At 39.7% G+C, this 18915-nt stretch overlaps 2 protein-coding genes across 8 annotated transcripts in view; one reads left to right on the top strand and one right to left on the bottom strand.

The window, feature by feature from the left end:
• Positions 1–13633, top strand: part of LOC121652588 (cAMP-specific 3',5'-cyclic phosphodiesterase 4D-like) — a 92415-nt gene extending 78782 nt beyond the window's left edge. For all 7 annotated transcript variants that reach the window (XM_042005429.1, XM_042005432.1, XM_042005430.1 and 4 more), the window contains 12 exons: positions 179–252; positions 336–385; positions 666–778; positions 4070–4163; positions 6878–7050; positions 7136–7234; positions 7341–7505; positions 7660–7759; positions 8054–8208; positions 8421–8543; positions 10245–10427; positions 10672–13633. In XM_042005429.1, coding sequence (XP_041861363.1) covers positions 179–252; positions 336–385; positions 666–778; positions 4070–4163; positions 6878–7050; positions 7136–7234; positions 7341–7505; positions 7660–7759; positions 8054–8208; positions 8421–8543; positions 10245–10427; positions 10672–11235 — 1893 coding nt within the window. In that variant the 3' untranslated portion in view covers positions 11236–13633. The remainder of the gene's footprint in view (positions 1–178; positions 253–335; positions 386–665; positions 779–4069; positions 4164–6877; positions 7051–7135; positions 7235–7340; positions 7506–7659; positions 7760–8053; positions 8209–8420; positions 8544–10244; positions 10428–10671) is intronic.
• A 1685-nt stretch (positions 13634–15318) lies between these two features.
• LOC121652589 (gamma-interferon-inducible lysosomal thiol reductase-like) lies at positions 15319–17904 on the bottom strand. Its single transcript, XM_042005437.1, has 7 exons — positions 17693–17904; positions 16599–16787; positions 16426–16497; positions 16229–16321; positions 15929–16081; positions 15611–15679; positions 15319–15522 (listed from the first exon to the last, which is right to left on the bottom strand). The coding sequence occupies exons 1-7, from the start codon at positions 17843–17845 to the stop codon at positions 15457–15459; spliced, it is 795 nt and encodes a 264-aa protein (XP_041861371.1). The 5' UTR covers positions 17846–17904; the 3' UTR covers positions 15319–15456.
• Positions 17905–18915: the final 1011 nt, after the last annotated feature.

The raw sequence follows: 18915 nt of genomic DNA, 5'->3' as shown, positions 1-18915 counted from the left end.
ATTAAAATGGTCTAAGTACATGTAATATTCTCCCATATAAAGTCCAGCGTTTACTTTTGATCCACCACTCAAGTTCACTCAAGCATGCTTGAACTCTAACATTGGATTTTCCATCTTAGTTGATATTAAAGGTTGCATGTTTCAGGCCTATTTATTCACCTTTTTTTTTCCTTCTTAGGTTCTTGCCAGTCTCCGAACAGTGAGAAGTAACTTTGCTGTTCTGACACATCTCCAAGATCGTGTGGGAAACAAGTAAGAACAGGAAAACAGCCTGGATGACAAAGGGATTTCTGTCCTTTTTTAATTACAAACATCTATTCTGTTTCCTGTTTCAGACGGCCATCAGGCAGCAACCAGCCACCCATGAGTAAGCCATGTCTTGCAGGTTAGTGTTACTATCCAGGAACGGCGGGACACTGTGAGGTCATTATCAGGGCCAAAATTTTGTCAGTTTTTTTGAAAATATAAAAAAAGATGTTTGCTTTTCAAGTGTCTGAAGCATTAAAATGTATATATAGTGTAAAACACACCCCTTTCTCTGTTACTATGTTCTGACCACGAGATGGTCAATCACAATAACCACCCAGGACATTTCAGATGTGAATGTTTTCATGCAGCAGCTGCCCCACTTCTGACCTGCAGCATGTGCTTGTGTGACCTTTCAGAGGAGCCTTATCAGAAGCTGGCGATAGAGACACTGGAGGAGCTGGACTGGTGTTTGGACCAGCTGGAAACGCTGCAGACAAGACACTCAGTCAGCGAGATGGCGTCCAATAAGGTTAGCGGACATTGACTTCTTCGAGACTCTGCAAAGTCAGTGGGTCAGATGCAGCAGATTTTACTATCCAAAGAAAAAGAAAAGAAAGTAAACAAGGCTAAACGTGTGTCAACATCAGTCACTAAAAGATGACATTTGGCAGCTCAAAAAATTCACACTGTGACTCAGCAAGTGATGATACAGTAAAAATTAGTTCAAATTTTTGTCTTTGATGTAATAGATTTTCCTTTTTCACATCATATTTTGTTCTTATGTGGACCTGAAACACACAAGAGTTTGATACTGGGGGAATATTGAAACATAATAGTGATTTTAACACAGTGAACAAAGAGTGGAACCTCCCTCAACCAAAAGAGTTAATTAGCATCAATACTTTCTGCTTCTATCCTCTGTGTGGTTCCTCAGCCAATCAGATCCCTCTCATCCACCCAGCCCCTGAAACCAAGCTAATGTGATTGGTCAGAAATGGGGGGGAAACAACATGCAGGCAGAGAGGGAGGGTTGTTCAGCCTCTCCCTCTTCCCCTCTTTACATTTCTCACTGACAGTGTGTAACAGAGGCTGGATAAGAGACTGCAGTCACACTGTTTTTCTCCTGATGTTAGAGCACATCTCCAGCTTTCCACACCCCACCCCTCTAACCCCTCCTCCATCTCCAGCACAACACCTAGGACTGTGGGAACTTTCATTTCCATATGGACTCCCTTTCATGTTCAGTGTCTTCTGCACATGAAGCAACATTTGCTGTAGAGGGCAAATTACAGCAGGTCACTAAGAAAGCAAACTTGGATTTTAGCTGCCACTGACACCAACATGCGTGGGTGGACATGCTTCACTTGGCATTCTGGGTTTGTCTGTTCTGGAGACTCAGACAGGTGAGTGATGGGGGGTGCTGCTGGCTTTCCTTGTTTACAGTGGGATCTATTGATCGGCATTGCAGGGGGCAGAATGCTGAGTGAGCCTGGCTGTCGGACCTGACTCAGGACTGAATCTACAAACAGGCTCAACATTGACAAGATGTGCGTGTTACAGGGAACATGTGATCTAAAAACAAAACAGATTAGAGTTCTCTTTTATCGATATACTTCAGAAAAGTGTTTCAAGTAAACATGTTGATGTATTGGCATGCTAAAATTATTGACAAAGCTGCCGGAGAAATAAACCACATGATAAGCAGAGACAGATTTTGCTTGTAACTACAGGACAATATATGTGTTGGGGTGCATTCATAAGTGTGCCACATAGTAATCGTGTAACAACTGCAGTTTTACTCTCAGCCAGATCCCCTCCCTTCTCCTTCACTCACCACGTGCTGAAGCTGTTACATAATCAGTGTAGAAACTACAGCTGCAATACAAATCTGAGAGAAACACTGAACACTTTTCTCTTCAAAAACATTATCGCCATGAATTAATTACTGGTGTTTTTTTACTATATTATTCCTTAAACTGCAGACACTGCTGTTTTTTTAATGTAGAGATTGTAGGGCTTTTCTAATTATATTAAAAAGGTTTAACAAATATATATGTAAAGTATCCTGATGCTCTCAAAGATACTCAGACATCAGTCTACATATTTTGCATGCTGCTTGACTTCATAACAAAACAATGAAATGTCATCTTCTCAAAGTTGGTTTCCCATTCATACTTTTTAGGGCCTTCTTAGTTTTTCATTTCATATCGGTCCAAATGTTTCCTGTGGGTGATGGATTTGGACTGTAGGCAGACCGGAAGCACGTAAACTCACCATGGAGTCCTGATGTCCACATGTGTGCAGAATGTGTTTTGAAATTTTCTTGAAACAATAATTGAAGCCTTCCCTAAAAAAGACTTCATCTGGATATAAAAGCCTTTTTATATAATTTACAATTAATGGTTTACAGATGTTCTTGTATCGTGTGCCCAGTTCACCTCAAAAACAGATGCTCAAATGCTGGCCTTCTGGATCTTTTTGGTTGTGATTTCTACTATAGAATCATTAGATGATATTCTTCAAAGTGAACTAAGATTTTTATGTTTCTCTATCATCTATGTCTATAGAATTTTTACAATTGGAAAAATCATTTGTTTCTTCTTGTAAATATTTATATGTACATGCAGCTTATCTGCTAAAAAATAATTTACCCAGCTGACTAAATGTATCACCATTTTGACTTTTATAAAGATTTTAAACCACACTAAAGGTGGGTTTTTTCTTTAGAGGGTCCAACTATCCTTGATGCCAGTCAAGAGATTTTGTTTGGATACGAACAGCCTCATTAACCTCATTCAGAGCATCCTGACTGGCTGTGTTATTGTATTTAACAGCAGAGTGGTCAGGACAGCAAAGGGGGTCATCCAGGCACCTCTAACATCATTGCAGGACATCTATCCACGACACACTGCTCCATATCTATCAGCACACTGCAGAGTCCACTGCATAATCTGTGATCCCATCCACCCTCAGCATAATCATTCACACTCTTGCCGTCAGGTGGGAGATGCAGAGAGAAAGCGAGAAGTGGAAAATATCAAGACCGAAGAAAAGCTTCAAACCTGAAGCAATCACCTAACTGTTAACTTCTCCATAGGATCGTTATGCCTGCCCTCCCAAAATAACCCACAGACGAGTGTTGGAACAGGTGGAGAAAATTGTCAGGTGTGGCATGTGATAAAAGAACACCAGCAAAAATGAAAGGAAAGGTGTACAAGATGGTGGTGAGATCACAATGTTTTATGGTTTGGAGACAGATGAAAAGACTATTTGGGAGTGGCAAGGATGAATGATTTCAGGAATAAGTACATCACAGGGACAGCACATGTTTTGGAGGCAAAGTCAGAGAGATCAGACTAAGATGGTTTGGGGATGTACAGAGGTGGGACAGTGAAGATGCTGAAGCTGTAACTACCTGACAGAAGGCCAAGAAGAAAACCAAGGAGGAGATTTATAGATGTAGTGAAAGAGGACATGAAGTTAGTTAGTGTAAGAGTAGAGGATGCGAAGGGTTGGATGAAGCCAGATGATTTGCTTTGGCAACCCCTGAAAGGAACAGCTGAAAAGGAAAAGAAGAATACTCACACCTAAGTTGGACATATATGAAAAATCTGCACTACAATGGAGTGTAGTTCCACCTGAAATAACTTTTTACACCCCCACCGTATGTCCAGGGCAGCACACTATATGTAGTTACAAATAAATGAATGACAGGGCATTAAACTAATAATAAGTTATTCTTAAAAACACTGTATATGTGAAATCTGTTTGAAGTAACCACTATTTCTTTGTATCCTTGTGTTTTCTTGTGTCCTCACAGTTTAAGAGGATGCTAAACCGTGAGCTGACACAGCTATCAGAGACTAGCTGCTCTGGGAATCAGGTGTCAGAGTATATCGCCAGCACCTTCCTCGGTGAGTTTAACAATCCTTTTCTTTTGTGTATTACACAAACACTAGGACTCATAAAAAAATTATCATTAGAAACTTAAAGAAACGTCCTCAAAATGGACAGTTGTTTGGGTACAAATAAACTGAATGATATGTGGTATCATTTTTAAAAACAAAAGATTTATAAAGATTTGAATGTCTGGTTTTTACTGAAACTGCTGTATGAAGGTGCTAGCTAATCAAACAATGTAATATAGCCCGTCTGACATAAATGCAAAACATGTGAAAATATCCCCACTCTTAAACTATAGCTCAGCTCTTAAAGAGACTCATTTGCAAAACTGCATTACCTGCTTTTACTGACTGTTGTGCTCTAAGTTGTTGTATGAATTTGATCATTTGGCATTAGATCAGACTGTTGCTCAATATGCAAGTGTTAGCACACATTCAGCGTGAAGTAAAATATGCAAGAAGGTAAAGAAAAAAGGTTTTAAAATGAAAGCAAGAAGGAGAAGGGGGTTATTTAAGCAATACTAAAGGGTAAGATAAAAGTGGAAATGTACATAAAAAGACAGGAATTTGGAAAACAGAGGGGAAGAGAGGAGAAGAGAGGAGCTGATGAGGAGAACAAATGAGGCAAGTGTTTAAAATACTGATGAAAAGAAAGAGCTAGAGAGGAGGACAGTTGATGTATAGGAAAGATGAAGAAGGTGAGGATTTTTCCTTCTCTGAATCAGGAGGAGGCGTGGCAACAGACAGCATTCCCGGACACATTGTGTGGCGTTGTCGTAGCAACAGGGTGCAATATTATTCAGAAGTGTGTTGCATCAATAGGAGGCTCAGTCTTCAGCTGCCCATCCGGCATGATGATCCAGCCGAACGAGGATGGAGCCATCAGTCAGGTGCCGTTTTGAAATGAGTGCCTCATGCCTGGCTGCGTTTGGAAATGAAATCCATGGCTCTGGGTGTGAGGAAGAGGAGGCATTGTGAGAGAGGTGAGAGGGGCCAGACGGTGCCTTGTACGAAGCTGCCATTCAGGTTGTTGTGCATCTTTACGGTGGTGTGTGCATGTATCAGGGCTCAGATCTGATTGTTGTTCAGGTAGTCAGTGTTGCCAGGCTGAGAACAAATTGTGGCTGGAAGATGTAGAGGAGGATATGTGGACGTGATGTAAAGCAGTCTGTCTGTGATGTTAAAGTAGGATCATTATTTTCTTGGTTTCTATAAAAACGGATGAGTCATTTTAACACAGACATGCCTGCTAGGACACCTTTGCATTAACAAATCATGTTGAGATCATGTTTGTGCCTGAAAACCCTGTTTTCATCATTTTTTACTTCTTTTGTAAAGGACATTATTATTCACACTGAGTTAAGAATATCCAGCTTGTCCAGATGAGGTCTGGAATATTTTGAGGAATATGAATGCTGTGTCATTGGATGTGACACAGAACCGAGCTCCTGAGAAAATGATGGTTGTTACCCATAATATTTGGCTTTCTGCTGCTGATATTCTCCAATATAATCTTTTAATTCAAAATTTCTGGATAAAATTAAATAGCATATATTTAAAAGATAAAAATATTTACAGCATACTACCTCAATCTTTTTTATGTGGTTAAAATTATTTTTACCGTATTTTTATTTCACGGAGATGCAGAAGCAATGCAAATTGTTCACAAGGTCACGGTGCTGGCTAGAACTAAAGCTAGTCTGTATGAGACCAGAGCTGTTCGCTGAGACAACATAGAGTAGAACAGACCTTATTTTAACCTTGTGTTATTTTCCCCTGCTAAAATAAATGGACAGGTTTCTGATCAGTTTGTGTAAAATTGTCTAATACTGACCTCAGTAATGTGTCACTGTGTCGCTTCATGTTTTTATGTGAATGCTGCTGCCCTTCATGTGGCATTCACAGGCTTGTACAAAGAGTTCATGAGCTGTGTGGACAACTTCCTGTCTTGTAATTATGAGCTCATGAGTTGTGTGAGGGTTCATGTATTTACGGGCTTTATTTTTAAAATTAATTTAATTAATAATTTTATTTTAAATTTTTAAAAATATTTTTAAAAAGATAAGTGGTGTAAGCCTGCAGTGGAGAACTTAAAAGTCTATCTTTTGACATGCAATTAAATAGGCAGTTCTATGCCTTTTACATTGCTTTCCAACCAATAAAAACCAACATTGGTACCAGGGGGAATCTATCAGCCATCTGAAGATTTTTTAGGGGGCATTTTTCCACTTATTGTTATTTCCATCACTGGCTCTACTTTACTTCCAGAAGCTATTGTCTGAAACATCTGACTCAGTATTGCTCCTTCACTCAGCTCAGGCCAACCAAGTTGATGTCCAAAGCAATGCTTGAATACAATCTTATAAATAAAAACAAAATATTACTGCCACTTTCAGTAAATGTCCTGATACTCTTCATATATGCTTTTTTTGTTACTGTCTGGACAGAGTAAAGAGAAACTTATGAGTCAGAACACAGACCAATAAACTTCTGTGAGACTGTATTGGTGTAGATATACATAAGAATATAAATGTCCTAACGTTAAAATGATGAAATGCTCAGCTTAAGACAATTTGACGACTGCTTAAAACATGTAACAAAAGTGATGTTTTGAAGGCGATAAATCTGACAATATACTGTATCCTAACAAATTGCTTGAGATTCTGTATATTGTATCATGTGTCAGATTTATTTTAACATCATGTGTCTGTGTGCTTATGTTACAGAGAAGCAACATGACGTGGAGATCTTGTCTCCGCCTTCTAAGGAAAAGGAGAAGAAGAAGAGGCCTATGTCCCAGATCAGTGGTGTAAAAAAGGCCACACAAAGTCCAAGCTTAGCACCTGCCTGCATTCCTCGTTTCGGAGTCAACACACCACACGAGAACCTGCTGGCCAAGGTGGGATCACACAGCTGTCATGCCGACAGAAATTCACACATATAAATGCGATGAGACCTTTACTCGTCCTGTTTTGTTTCTGCAGGAAATCGAGGAGATCAATCGTTGGGGTATAGATATTTTCAAACTAGCAGAATATTCAGGAAACCGGCCTCTGACAGTGATCATGTACTCCATCTTCCAGGTGGGACAAATATTAACACGTTTTAAACAGTCACTTTCAAACCAGACAAAGGTAAACACAGTTCTATCAGTGGTTCATGTTTTATTCATGTTTATCTTGATGACAGGAGCGAGACCTTCTGAAAACCTTTAAGGTGCCAACTGACATCTTCATCACTTTCATGATGACCTTAGAGGACCACTACCATTCAGATGTAGCTTATCACAACAACATCCATGCAGCCGACGTGGTGCAGTCCACCCACGTCCTCCTGTCCACCCCAGCTTTAGAGGTGAGCTTCACAAACTGGCCTCAGTACACTTTTGCAAATTAGAGTAAGCCTTGGTGGTTTTGTGGATTTGATACCATCTCCAGGTAGGTTTCAACTTCCGCTTGAGTTGATATTTGTTCAGAATGATCTAATTCTCCTTCTCTGTTATTACCAGTCAGTGTTCACAGACCTGGAGATCATGGCCGCTCTGTTTGCCAGTGCCATCCATGATGTAGACCATCCAGGAGTCACCAACCAGTTCCTCATAAACACCAGTAGGTGACTCTCAGCTGACATATCACACCTAAGACACATAAACCTATAAAGATTTTTTACTGCAGGATAATTCAAGAATTTAACGTTAAAATGACTTGCATACATGACATGTCAGCATTAGTAGAAATCACATATAAAATAACTATAAGATCTATTGGAAATATTAGACCTCCCCCTCGATAAGATGATCTCCCCACCCTCGTGTTGATAATAATCTGACCATTGGCAGTTTTCCTCTATGAGGAATGCCACCAATCACTGTTGATTGACAGTTTTAACCTCCTTCCCTCCAGGTTCTGAGCTGGCATTAATGTACAATGATGCGTCAGTACTGGAAAATCATCACCTTGCTGTGGGCTTCAAACTACTGCAAGAAGAAAACTGTGACATCTTCCAGAACCTCAGCAAGAAACAGAGAGACTCCCTCCGCAAGATGGTGATCGATATGGTGAGAATGGTGCACTTTTTACATCCAATCACTTTTCTTTCTATGACAAAATATTATTATGTTACAGTCCACTTCTTTAAGTACCTTACAATTAAAAGTCAAAGTTGTATGTGTTAACAGATCCCATGTGTAAAAAGACACATTTAGCTTTGTGAAACAACGGAGCTGAAGAAGAGTGTCTGTGAGCTTGTGTGTGTTGTGTGTTGTTGTAGGTGCTGGCCACAGATATGTCCAAACACATGAACTTCTTGGCAGACATGAAGACAATGGTGGAGACCAAGAAAGTGACAAGTTTGGGAGTCCTGCTGCTAGACAACTACTCTGACCGCATCCAGGTTAGAGAAATACTAAATACCACCTAATAAACATGACATATTTGGGAAACAGAAGTATGATAGTAATTTGTAATACATATAAAACATACAGCATCTCTTATGTATGTGCAACTGTTGTTACTGTTTCTGTACACTTAAACATTTAAGTTATGGAGATTTCCTGCTCAGAAGCAGAGTTGTTACTCTGACATGCTGAAGCTGTAGATAATTAATACTCAAAATAAGGCTGACAAATTATTAAAATTTTTATCAGATTAATCACAACTCACAAATTAATTAACATGATTATTCACCATTCACAACAATGCCTGAAATATGCCCATTTTTACTGGATTGTATAACAGAAAAAACAAGCAAATCCTTACAAATATTTAGTGTTAGCTGACCTTCCCTTGGGTAAACCTCAAATGTCCAAGAGTCAGTAAATGTAGCATGTAATATAATTTTATATATTGTTCTGCATCATCTCTACCATGTTCTAGATCATAATTCAGAATTTATACATCATCTCACCAGATGTGACGACTGCAGTTGATTGAATTGATGAAGAAACTGATAAAACTGATGATCTGGATAAAAACACTTGTTTTTTTTTATCATTTAAGCGTAAGTCTTTGTGCAGAAGGAATAAAAGTCATATAATGCCCAATAACCCAAAGAAAAACAACTATAAAATATATAATTGGCTGTTTTACAAGTGTTATTCACATGTTTACATTAGATTATTACTTTAGTTGTAATAATCAGTTCAATATTTCATTAAATCTAGACCTTAAAAAAGGTCTCATTTGTGCCCCCCCTCAGCACTAGAACTGTTTTAGACCTGCTCCTGCAAATATGAAGTTTAAATCCTTTCTACCATCTGTCAGCTACTTTGTCCGGTCCTGCCAAAAACAATGGGCTACTTTGGGGTAAATATGTGCCAGTGTGAACCTTGAACTGTTAGCTTCCTCCTTTTCAGCTAAACGATAAACAAACGCAACAAGAGAGACAGTACTTACACCAGAAATGCTAATCAGCTGATCCTGATTCATGTAACCACAGGAGAGGAGGAAGCAGCTGCACTTTGCAGTGCAGACAGACACCAGCAGAGCAGTCTAGAGCAGCTATGTTTGTGGAAAACTACATGAAAAGTTTTAAATTTCTTTTTCGTTTTGTTTTTTTTCGGAAAAAGTGCGGTTGTTGAACCCTCTCACCAGGAAAAGTGTGGGTGCTAAAACACCCTTATACCCCACAGGGGCAGCGACCATGGGTTGTTCCATCAATCCATAGATCCAGCCGGCTCATCTTGTTCCATCTTGCCTCTAGACGCCTCCAGGTCTCGCCATCATAACAGAGAAATGACAGATGTTTGGTGCTTGTCATGTCTGCGCATGCATTGAATGTGTTAAAATGTTAACGCATCTAATTACATAAATTAGTTACCGCATTATCTTTAACAACCTTACTCAAAATACATTTAAATGCTGTTGTGTGAAGGTGCTAATAGATGTATCTCTACAGTGAGTTTTGTTGAGCTAATGGCAGAATGAAACAAGGATATTTTCCTTTATACTTAATTTGCTGAAATTTGTATATTTTGCTTCTGTAACTATTTGGTTTCTCACTACCGTGTGTAATCTCCAACATAGAAAAAAATATTATTGACATAACTTTATGCATGTTTAATTTGACATTTTTAACAATGCACTGTTCCTGTAGGTTCTACAGAACATGGTCCACTGTGCTGACCTGAGCAACCCAACCAAACCTCTGGAGCTTTACCGCAAGTGGACAGACCGCATCATGGAGGAGTTCTTCACACAGGGAGACAGGGAGCGGGACAAGGGCATGGAGATCAGTCCTATGTGCGACAAACACAACGCCTCCATAGAGAAAAGCCAGGTAACACACAGTGACTGGCATTTATTTAATCTCGTAACCTCTTGGGATTTATTGACATCTTTACTAACAGGAGGTTAAGGAATAAGTATAAACTTTGTTTCTTGTTTGGTTTTCTGAAGTTTTTTTTTTTGTTATTTTTTAACTACAAAACCAAATATCTCAAATTCAGAGTTAACAAAAGTCTGTTTCATTCATAAACTGTTGGAATAGGAGCATACAAGTTACTTTAATATTTTTACATCAGGTGGTCTTCATTGACTACATTGTGCACCCTCTGTGGGAGACCTGGGCAGACTTGGTTCATCCTGACGCCCAGGAGATCCTGGACACGCTGGAGGACAACAGGGAGTGGTACCAGAGTATGATTCCCCGTAGCCCTTCACCTTCAAGCCCTGGGGAGCACCATGCTGAGGTGGGAGCAGCTGATGGAGCTGTGGGAGCAGGAGGAGCTATCTCTTCAGGGGGAGGAGGAGGGGACAAGTTCCAGTTCGAACTCACCCTGGAAGAGGAGGAGGAGGATGAGGAGGACTTGCAGTCTGAGCTAGAGAGCCCCTTAGAGGAGGAGTTTTCATCAGGTGGTGAGAGGCATTGTGACTTCTCCTCCCCTTCTCTGTCTCCAGACCCACGCGGCAGCAGGTACCGCCCTCCATCACCTCACCCATCTCGGACCCTGAATCTGGCTTCCATGTCAGTGCGGAGCCCCCACCCTAACAGGACGCTTGCTTCCCCGGGCCGGGAAGCTGCTGATAGGGACATGGAGCTGAGCCAGGAGGGCGACGGAGTGGCCTGCTTGCGTTTGGGCACGTAATAACCAGCACAAGCTGCCCTGCCTGACAGACATGAGTGCTTGGTGTATGGAGGCGATGGCAGGGCAAGCCTTTACCAATAATGTCTGTAAAATCACCACAGTCCCTTTACACTGGAGACACCCGCTCTGGAGAACAGAGGAACGTTCTTCCTCTGTGTGTATTTTTTATTATTTCTCAGCAAGAAGAGTCGTTTTAGCCTTTGTCTGAGTGCCTGAGAGGCCTTAATATCCTGTCCTGGTTTGCTGTAGCCTCAGTTTGGAGTTTTCCAGACAGAAACTGCTGCATTCAAACTGGGAAGAGCAGATCCAAGGCCTGTACTCAAACAAAAGGTAACATAGGTAAAGGAAATGTCTTCCTTCAAAATAACTGTGACGTCTGGACATGAGCAGCGAATGAGGATCACAGTGGTATGACAGGGTCTTGGATATTATTTTGCACCATAGATTTAACTTAGGACATAAGAATATTGAGTCCTTTTTTGGTATAAGTGAGTATGAGTCTTCAAGAATGATGTGTGAAATGAATTATTTAACCAAATAGAGGATGTAGATGAGCAGCAGGAGAATCAATGGACCTTAACCTCAGGGTATGAAGAGAAACACAAATCTAATGTAGCACAGATGTACCCCTGACTTGACCCCAAACTGTCTTTCTTATTTGTCTCCAAACCAGAGACAAATGAGACTCTGTTCAATGTGTGTGTCTATAGATTTACTTACAACCCTTTAATACAGAATTTGGCATTCGAAATATCTTAATATTTAAACCAGCTTGTAGCGCCACAGAATCTGACCACTGAAGACTGCACCAAGTCTCACCTGTCGAAATGGAAAAGACACCACCTCTATGATTATTTAGAGCTTTATTCTATTTTTTACCTGATATTATTTGAAACATTTTAAATTTTCATACTGTTCCTTGTTGTTTGCTAGTCTCGTATGTGTTTATGTGCTTACAAAAAAAAAAAAAAAAAAAAAAAAAAAAACAAAGAAATCATTTCTTAATCAGGGTGCCTCCGGTCTGTAGTAGCACTTTACCGTCTCTGCCATTCAGCTCTTCTATTAAGTCACACAAAGGGCTTCACCCACTGCAGGCCTACTGATCACAAAAGTGGTACAGGACATTTGACTACAGGTACCAGAAGGCAGGGCAGGAAACAAACTAAAGTCTCTAAGGAGAATTTGATGGACCATCATCAAATTTCCCATCCTCTAGTGGTCAATTTTAGGTGTAAAACACACCATTGGCTCTAAGGAAAGCTTTGTGAGAGGCAGCTCCACATCTACAGAAGTTTTTTTTTTTTCTCTGTTTCTAGAGCTGCGAGTTCTTAAACTTTCTACTGTTTAATCAATAAAGATGTTTATTTTTAGTTTATGGCACAAATAAGATCCAGAAAGGAGTCTAATAATCATTTTATATAATGTCAACTTCAATGTGGATCCATATTTTTCAACGTTTTCTTTTAACCAAAGTGAGGTTTGACAGTGAAACACTGTGCCTTCTGACAATGCTGTAGCCAGACATGATAGAGCTGTTAAATTAGCAGCACCTCTTCTTTTAAAGACTCTTGTATCCAGAATGTCATTGTGGTAGGTCTGCTGGTGTGAGCTGAGACACCGAACCCTGATTTTAGTTGTTATTCAGGGCTTTTTTACAGAGATTAAGTCTGTGTAAACTGCTATGTGGCAGTTGTAAAAAAAAGTTGTAAAAAAGAAAGCATACTCCTCTCACTCCAAATTGAAATCTTTTCTAATTGAATGAATAGTATCTGTCATGACAAATATTGTCAAAAAGTCCAGGAAACCATCAAACTTAAAATGAACTGGCACGACTAAGTATAGTCTTTGTAACAGCTTGGTAACATCTATTGTCCACATCATTAGTGGCGTCAATTTATTATAATTAACTGGAGTAGCATGGTTCCTCCCCCTTAAGGCCAAGCAGTCCAGTTTCTTGCTGTTACACTGAATTACTTAGTAGTTTCAGAGCATGCTACCTCATTTCAGGTGTGTTGTTCAGGGATATTTAGAATATATACAGTGGGTATTATTGAGTAGTGAAGTGAAAGTAAATTCTGTTCTTTTTAGAGCTTAAACAGCCTTTTTGTTCTTTTTACCTCAATGTAAAACATCTTGGGGTTCAAGAAAGATTTGCAAAGTTTTTTTATTGCTGCTGCGAGAAGAAGTTGTGGGATGACAGTGTCACCTGGATGGTCCAGTCCGTCATCCAAACAGAGATAATAAAGCTCATTTCCTTAGTTTTTAAAAGATTTGAGCACTTGTCATGGCTAATCAATTACAATTAGATGTAAAAAACATTTTTCAAACTCATTCTGTGATTGGAGTTTTAAATCAGTCTCACATCAAACATCAACCCCAACTAAAAAACTGAAGTAAAAAGCTTCTAAAACGATTCTTATATATATTTAAAAAAGAAAGAAGTTTGTTTTCTCGCCCTGCCAACAGATACCGCTGTAGAGCTCAGTTTGAGAAGCTGGTGACAGAAACAAGTTGCCTGTTGCTCAAACAAAACAGATGAGGTCCCATCAGGTTATCAGTCTCATTCGTTAGAGATTAAAAAAAAAAAAAAAGTGTGCCACAAGTGTTGAAAACTCACAAACACCTGCCAGCCTACAATGCTGTACATTTTTACACTAGAGATTTTAAACTGATGATTGTATCAAAGTCATTAACTTTATAGTGTTAGTTTTTACAAATTATACATGTTAACAGTATTTAAAGCAGGCATTTTAATAGATTGTGCGCAGCTTAGGATCAGTTTGTTCAGTCATTTGCTAAACCAGATAGATGAGACTTGAGAATGTGTAATTTCAACTGTTTCATTACTTTGATCCTCATGTCTTTCTGTACCAAATACACATTTGTCCTAGTCGTGTTTGTCACTAAGACCAGGAAGTAAGCACTACAGAGGAGATGACGCACCTGATGAACCAGTATAACACTAGTCTAACAGTATTTCATTAACGCAGCTACTAAGCTTCTGTGATCAGCCGTATTTTCATAGGGGAGATTGGAGCCTGTTGCTAAAGAGCCAGTCGGCTGATTTTGAGATGCTGACCTTCAGATAATTTTGCTTTCCTTGAAGTTCCAAAAGATTTCGCTCATCTTGGAAAAGTAAGAGATGAGAATTTCCCCATCAACCTCAGCCAGTAAAGAGATCACAAACTTTGGCCTAATATCAGCTACATTTTAGATTTCATAAAAAGTCGCCTTAAAATGATAACTGTCATGTTAACTTCATTTTCTGCCCTTTGTAATGTTAGGATGTGCATGCAGTTGCAGTTAGAACAGTCAATGTACATTGGCATGTCTGCATCCTTACAGGAAGCCTTTAATGCTTTATTTGATGGTGTAGCAGAGATTCAAACTTTTCTTGAATGTTTTCTGGTGATTTGACTAGTCAAATGTGTACTGCTGCAATTTAAACTTCTGAAGCAAAAAAAAAAGAAAAAAAAAAATTAAATCATTTGCCATGTTTTATAGTATTAATGTTTAGAGTGAAAGCTGAAAGTTAATCCAAGATCCTGATCCTTCAGCACAGCAAGCGGTGCATAACCACCATTTGGGCTTCAAACAAGATTAGACAAATTTTCTGCCAGACAATTCAATTCAAGGAATGTCAGCATGTTAAATTCAGCAGTGGCTCTTCAGGGAGATGGTGCTACATGGTGTTAAACATGTGGAAGAGCAGGAGATTCCCAGCTTTTGCTCCATGTTGTGCCGATACTTCATTAATATCCATGCCACCTTGTTTTTCTGCCTCTGTGTTGTGCAAATGTCTAGAGATATTTATTCTTCAAATGTGTACGGTTGAGACAAAGTACTGTAACATAGGACATTTGATTTGTTCCTGAGCCTAAAAAGAAAAAAAAAAAAAAAAAAAAAAAAAGTACACTTATATGTATACACCTGCCACTCCAAACAACAAAAAAAAGCATTTTTTTTTATTTTGCATTTTAGGCCAAACGAATTTTGGGAGTTCAGGGTGTTTCAAGTGGAAAATGCCAATAAATAAGGAAAAAAAAAAAAAAAAAAAAAAAAAAAAAAAAAAATCTGAAGAGCTTGATTTATGACTTTTAATCCAGGTTGACATTTAAACCCAAAAATCCTGCTTATAACAAAAAGTTCTGCAGGATTCTGTAAACAGCGAGTCGATATGTAACATTTAGCAGTTTTCCTTTAGGACGCAGACGTGTTACTTCATGGTGAACAGAAACTTCCACTCAGTTGAACTGAAGCTCCAGTGCAGGCTGGAGGTTTCACCCCCTGTAGAGTGAAAAAAATAAAGTCACGTCCCAGCTTATAAACTCACTCTCAGCCTTTAAATCAAGGATGAGAGACGAGAAAAACTCACCTTGTAAAGTTCACAAACCAAATGGAAGAGTGATGACATGGCCTTGGCCTCATTTTCTTTTGTGTATTCCTGCAACACAAAAAGATCCATAACCTGAAGTTATGCACCCCTCACCCCCATTTTCTTCTATAAATCACTGTGAATGAGATTTAATTCAAACTTTACTGCACAGATGGTGTCACTTTCCAGGTGGACACCCCATATTTGACAGCAAAACCTGCATTTTTAACACTGTACACATCAGCTGTCAAACATCTGGACACAGCTATCCATTTAAAATGGGCAGCCATGCATTTCTTGCTCCCATTTGAATCTTACCCCATCGAAAGTGACCCAAGGGACATGTGTGTGGGCGGGGTTCAGTGCCCTGGTCATGACAGCATTGGCGTGCATCAGCTGGTAGCCCAAACGTCCGTTTACACAGGATTCAACACTGGACCAGGACACAGAGGGAGCGTACACTTGGAGACACTAGATGGCACAAACGAGGCAACAGTTCAATTTAACAAAATTAAAAGCTGCTGCAGGACTTGTGGTTGGAGGTCTTTAAGCCCATTTTAGTTTGTTTAGTTTAGATCAGTTAGGATAAAACTAAATAAAACTTCTGGTGATACTCACAGGCTGTGCAGCATTGAGAACGTCTGTCGATGACTCCATGCAGTAGATGATATGAAAAGCAAGAGAGTTCCCCACCAAGTGGATCATACAAGCCTGTGAAAGGGGGGGGGGGGGTAATAAAATAAGTCTACACATTTCTAAAATGATGCAAAGCTGTTTATATAAAAGAAAAAGAAGAAGAAAAAAAAAAAGCAAACCTCAATCATGTTTCCTCTACATTCAGGAGCTCCATGCTGACAGATGAAGGGAGAATTTGCTGACAGAACCTCCTGCAAGACAATGACTGCAGCTGTCAGCAAATTTTAGAAAAAAAAAAAAAAAGAAATGAAATGACATCTTTCCACTTCAGCAACAGGGATGATTAACGTACCTTAGCATTCCCATAAGGCACCAGTGTGAGAGACATGATGTCCTGCAGCATCACCCAGGTGGGAAACAACTGCTGGGTAATGAAGACTCTGCAGTCTGGACACAGACTCTCGTAGTACAGTGAGAAGGATACTGGAGCAACAGTCTGGTTCGGCTTGACAGCATTAAGCTCCATACACTGCTTCTGAACCTAAATAAAACACAATTTACAATTTTCCCTTTTGGTCTTTGGTGGGACCCATGGACATTAATAAGCTTAAATTTAGCAAGTGTGTCACCAGCAAGAAATCATTTTCTGTAAAAGGTAGTTGAAGTGCAGTAGTCTGGTAACAACGTCCAGATGCTATAGAACAGGCCTACTCAATTCGGTCCTACGAGGGCCGCAATCCAGCAGGTTTTCCATGTATCCCTGTAGTCAAATTAGGTGGCTCTAACAGCCAATCAGGTTCTACACAATGACTCATTAATTTGACTCAGTGTTGGTGCAGGGATACATGGAAAACCTGCTGGATTGCGGCCCTCGTAGGACCGAATTGAGTAGGCCTGCTATAGAATGCTGTGAAGAACAGTCTTAAATCTTCTACTTGCAGTTAAAACTAATTACATTTGAGTCGAGAGGGGCTCTGCTGGTCACATGAAAAACCTCTGGTGCTCAATTTCTGGAGCATGACTCCAATTTCGGCCCAGACCAAAGAAACTGAACTTCACTGTAAACCGTTTCAAGTCATTTAAGACAATCCTACTGAATGATTAATTTTTTTTTAACTCAGTGAGCTGTAGGAAACATTTTCATACGACACACACTGAAATTACTTCAGAATTTCTTCATAAACAAAAACAGTGAAAGCTCGTAGAGTAAAACTAAAAATCTGTTATGGAGGATAAATTGACTTTTTTTTCCCCAGATCGATTGTAGGAACATTTTCCATGACACTTAGATTAAAAATAAATAATATAAAAAAAAATTTAAAAAAAATCAGTAATTGCATACCTCCACGTGATGTCCACGTTTACTTCAGAACATCTCGACATAATTTCGTTTGGGTTAATACAAAGATAAACACCTCTGACCCTGACAGGAGTCATCTCGCTCACCTTACATTCCACTGCTATTTCCAGCGACCGACACCACTGAGATGGAGGGTAACGACAGGCCGGTTTGGGATGAGACATCCCGAAAGTCCACCGGTCATTACAGATGAGGAAAACCACAAAAAGGAGCCCCGACAACTTCATGCTGGCGCTCATGAAAGAAGCAAAAACAAGCAACGCAGAGGACTGACAGCAGGAAGGACTGGTGCTGCTCCTCCCCATGCAGCCTAATAACAGCTCAGTCATCAGCTGATTAACCCCAGGTGTGAAACAACCCTCCCCATGCACGTGCTCAAAACGGCCAAAGTTTAAAAATTTGTGTTATGGAGACTTGATATTAGACGGTTGTAAGGACGACGCTGAAGTTAGCTTCCGATTTATAAAATCGGTAAAGGGCGATTCCACTGACTTTCAGAAGCTAACTTCAGCATTGTGTTTTGAGGTAAGATTGCACACATCTTGTTTTACCCATGTAAAATCCAATAAATTAAGATGAATAGATTGAAATAATAATAATAAAGGAAGAAAAACTTCCAGTTGTTCAGAGGCTGAATTGTGACGCTCGTGGCAGCTGTTATTATTTCAAATTTAAGCCAAACAATTTGAAGCTGATACTACTGTAACAGCAGCTGAGCTTATGTTAAATGTTGATATCTAAAAAGGGGTAGAACATAAACCCGTGTTTATTAAACTTACATTTCATGGTCACAGCTTCTATATTAGGTTAGTTTGCAGATTTACTTTTGGGTCATTTTTGTACACTTTCTAGATCTGTTATGTCAAAGCAAAGCAAAATGTCACTTCGAGCTGTGAGGAGAATATATATAGCATGTAAGTCTGGCATATATGAAGCTGCCATGTGACATTTCAACTGCTTAGAGCGAGTTTTTTCCTCCATGCTTGCGCCCACCTGGCCCAAATGGCTCATGAGTCCTTGTCCTCAAGGCCCACTATCCTGCAGGTCTTAGACGTCTCCCTGCTGCAACACACCTGGTTCAAATTAAGTTGCTCTCTGACAAGCTCTGCATAAGTCTGCTTGAGATTAATTTGAGTCAGATGTGTTGCAGCAGGGAAACATTAATCCCAACTGTTAATTTTTGGGCACACATTGAAAGGTTGTGTCTTTTTGGTCTTACCTTGACTCTGTGGCTGAGCCAAATGACTTGGCTGGTGTTGTCTCCAAGTTTAATAACAGGGAACCAGGCTGTCACAGATGATGAGAAAAA

Source organism: Melanotaenia boesemani, chromosome 14 (genome assembly GCF_017639745.1).
Source record: "Melanotaenia boesemani isolate fMelBoe1 chromosome 14, fMelBoe1.pri, whole genome shotgun sequence".
Lineage (NCBI taxonomy): Eukaryota > Metazoa > Chordata > Actinopteri > Atheriniformes > Melanotaeniidae > Melanotaenia > Melanotaenia boesemani.
Note: the sequence above shows the minus strand (reverse complement) of the source record. Positions and strands in the feature narration are given on the sequence as shown.

Coding starts and splice junctions, on each gene's coding strand:
- LOC121652589 (XM_042005437.1), bottom strand. CDS start 17,845: ATGAGCGCCAGCATGAAGTTGTCGGGGCTCCTTTTTGTGGTTTTCCTC. Junction 16,498..16,598: donor TGCCTTATGGGAATGCTAAG/GTACGTTAATCA, acceptor ATTGTCTTGCAG/GAGGTTCTGTCAGCAAATTC. Junction 16,082..16,228: donor TTCTCAATGCTGCACAGCCT/GTGAGTATCACC, acceptor TGTGCCATCTAG/TGTCTCCAAGTGTACGCTCC.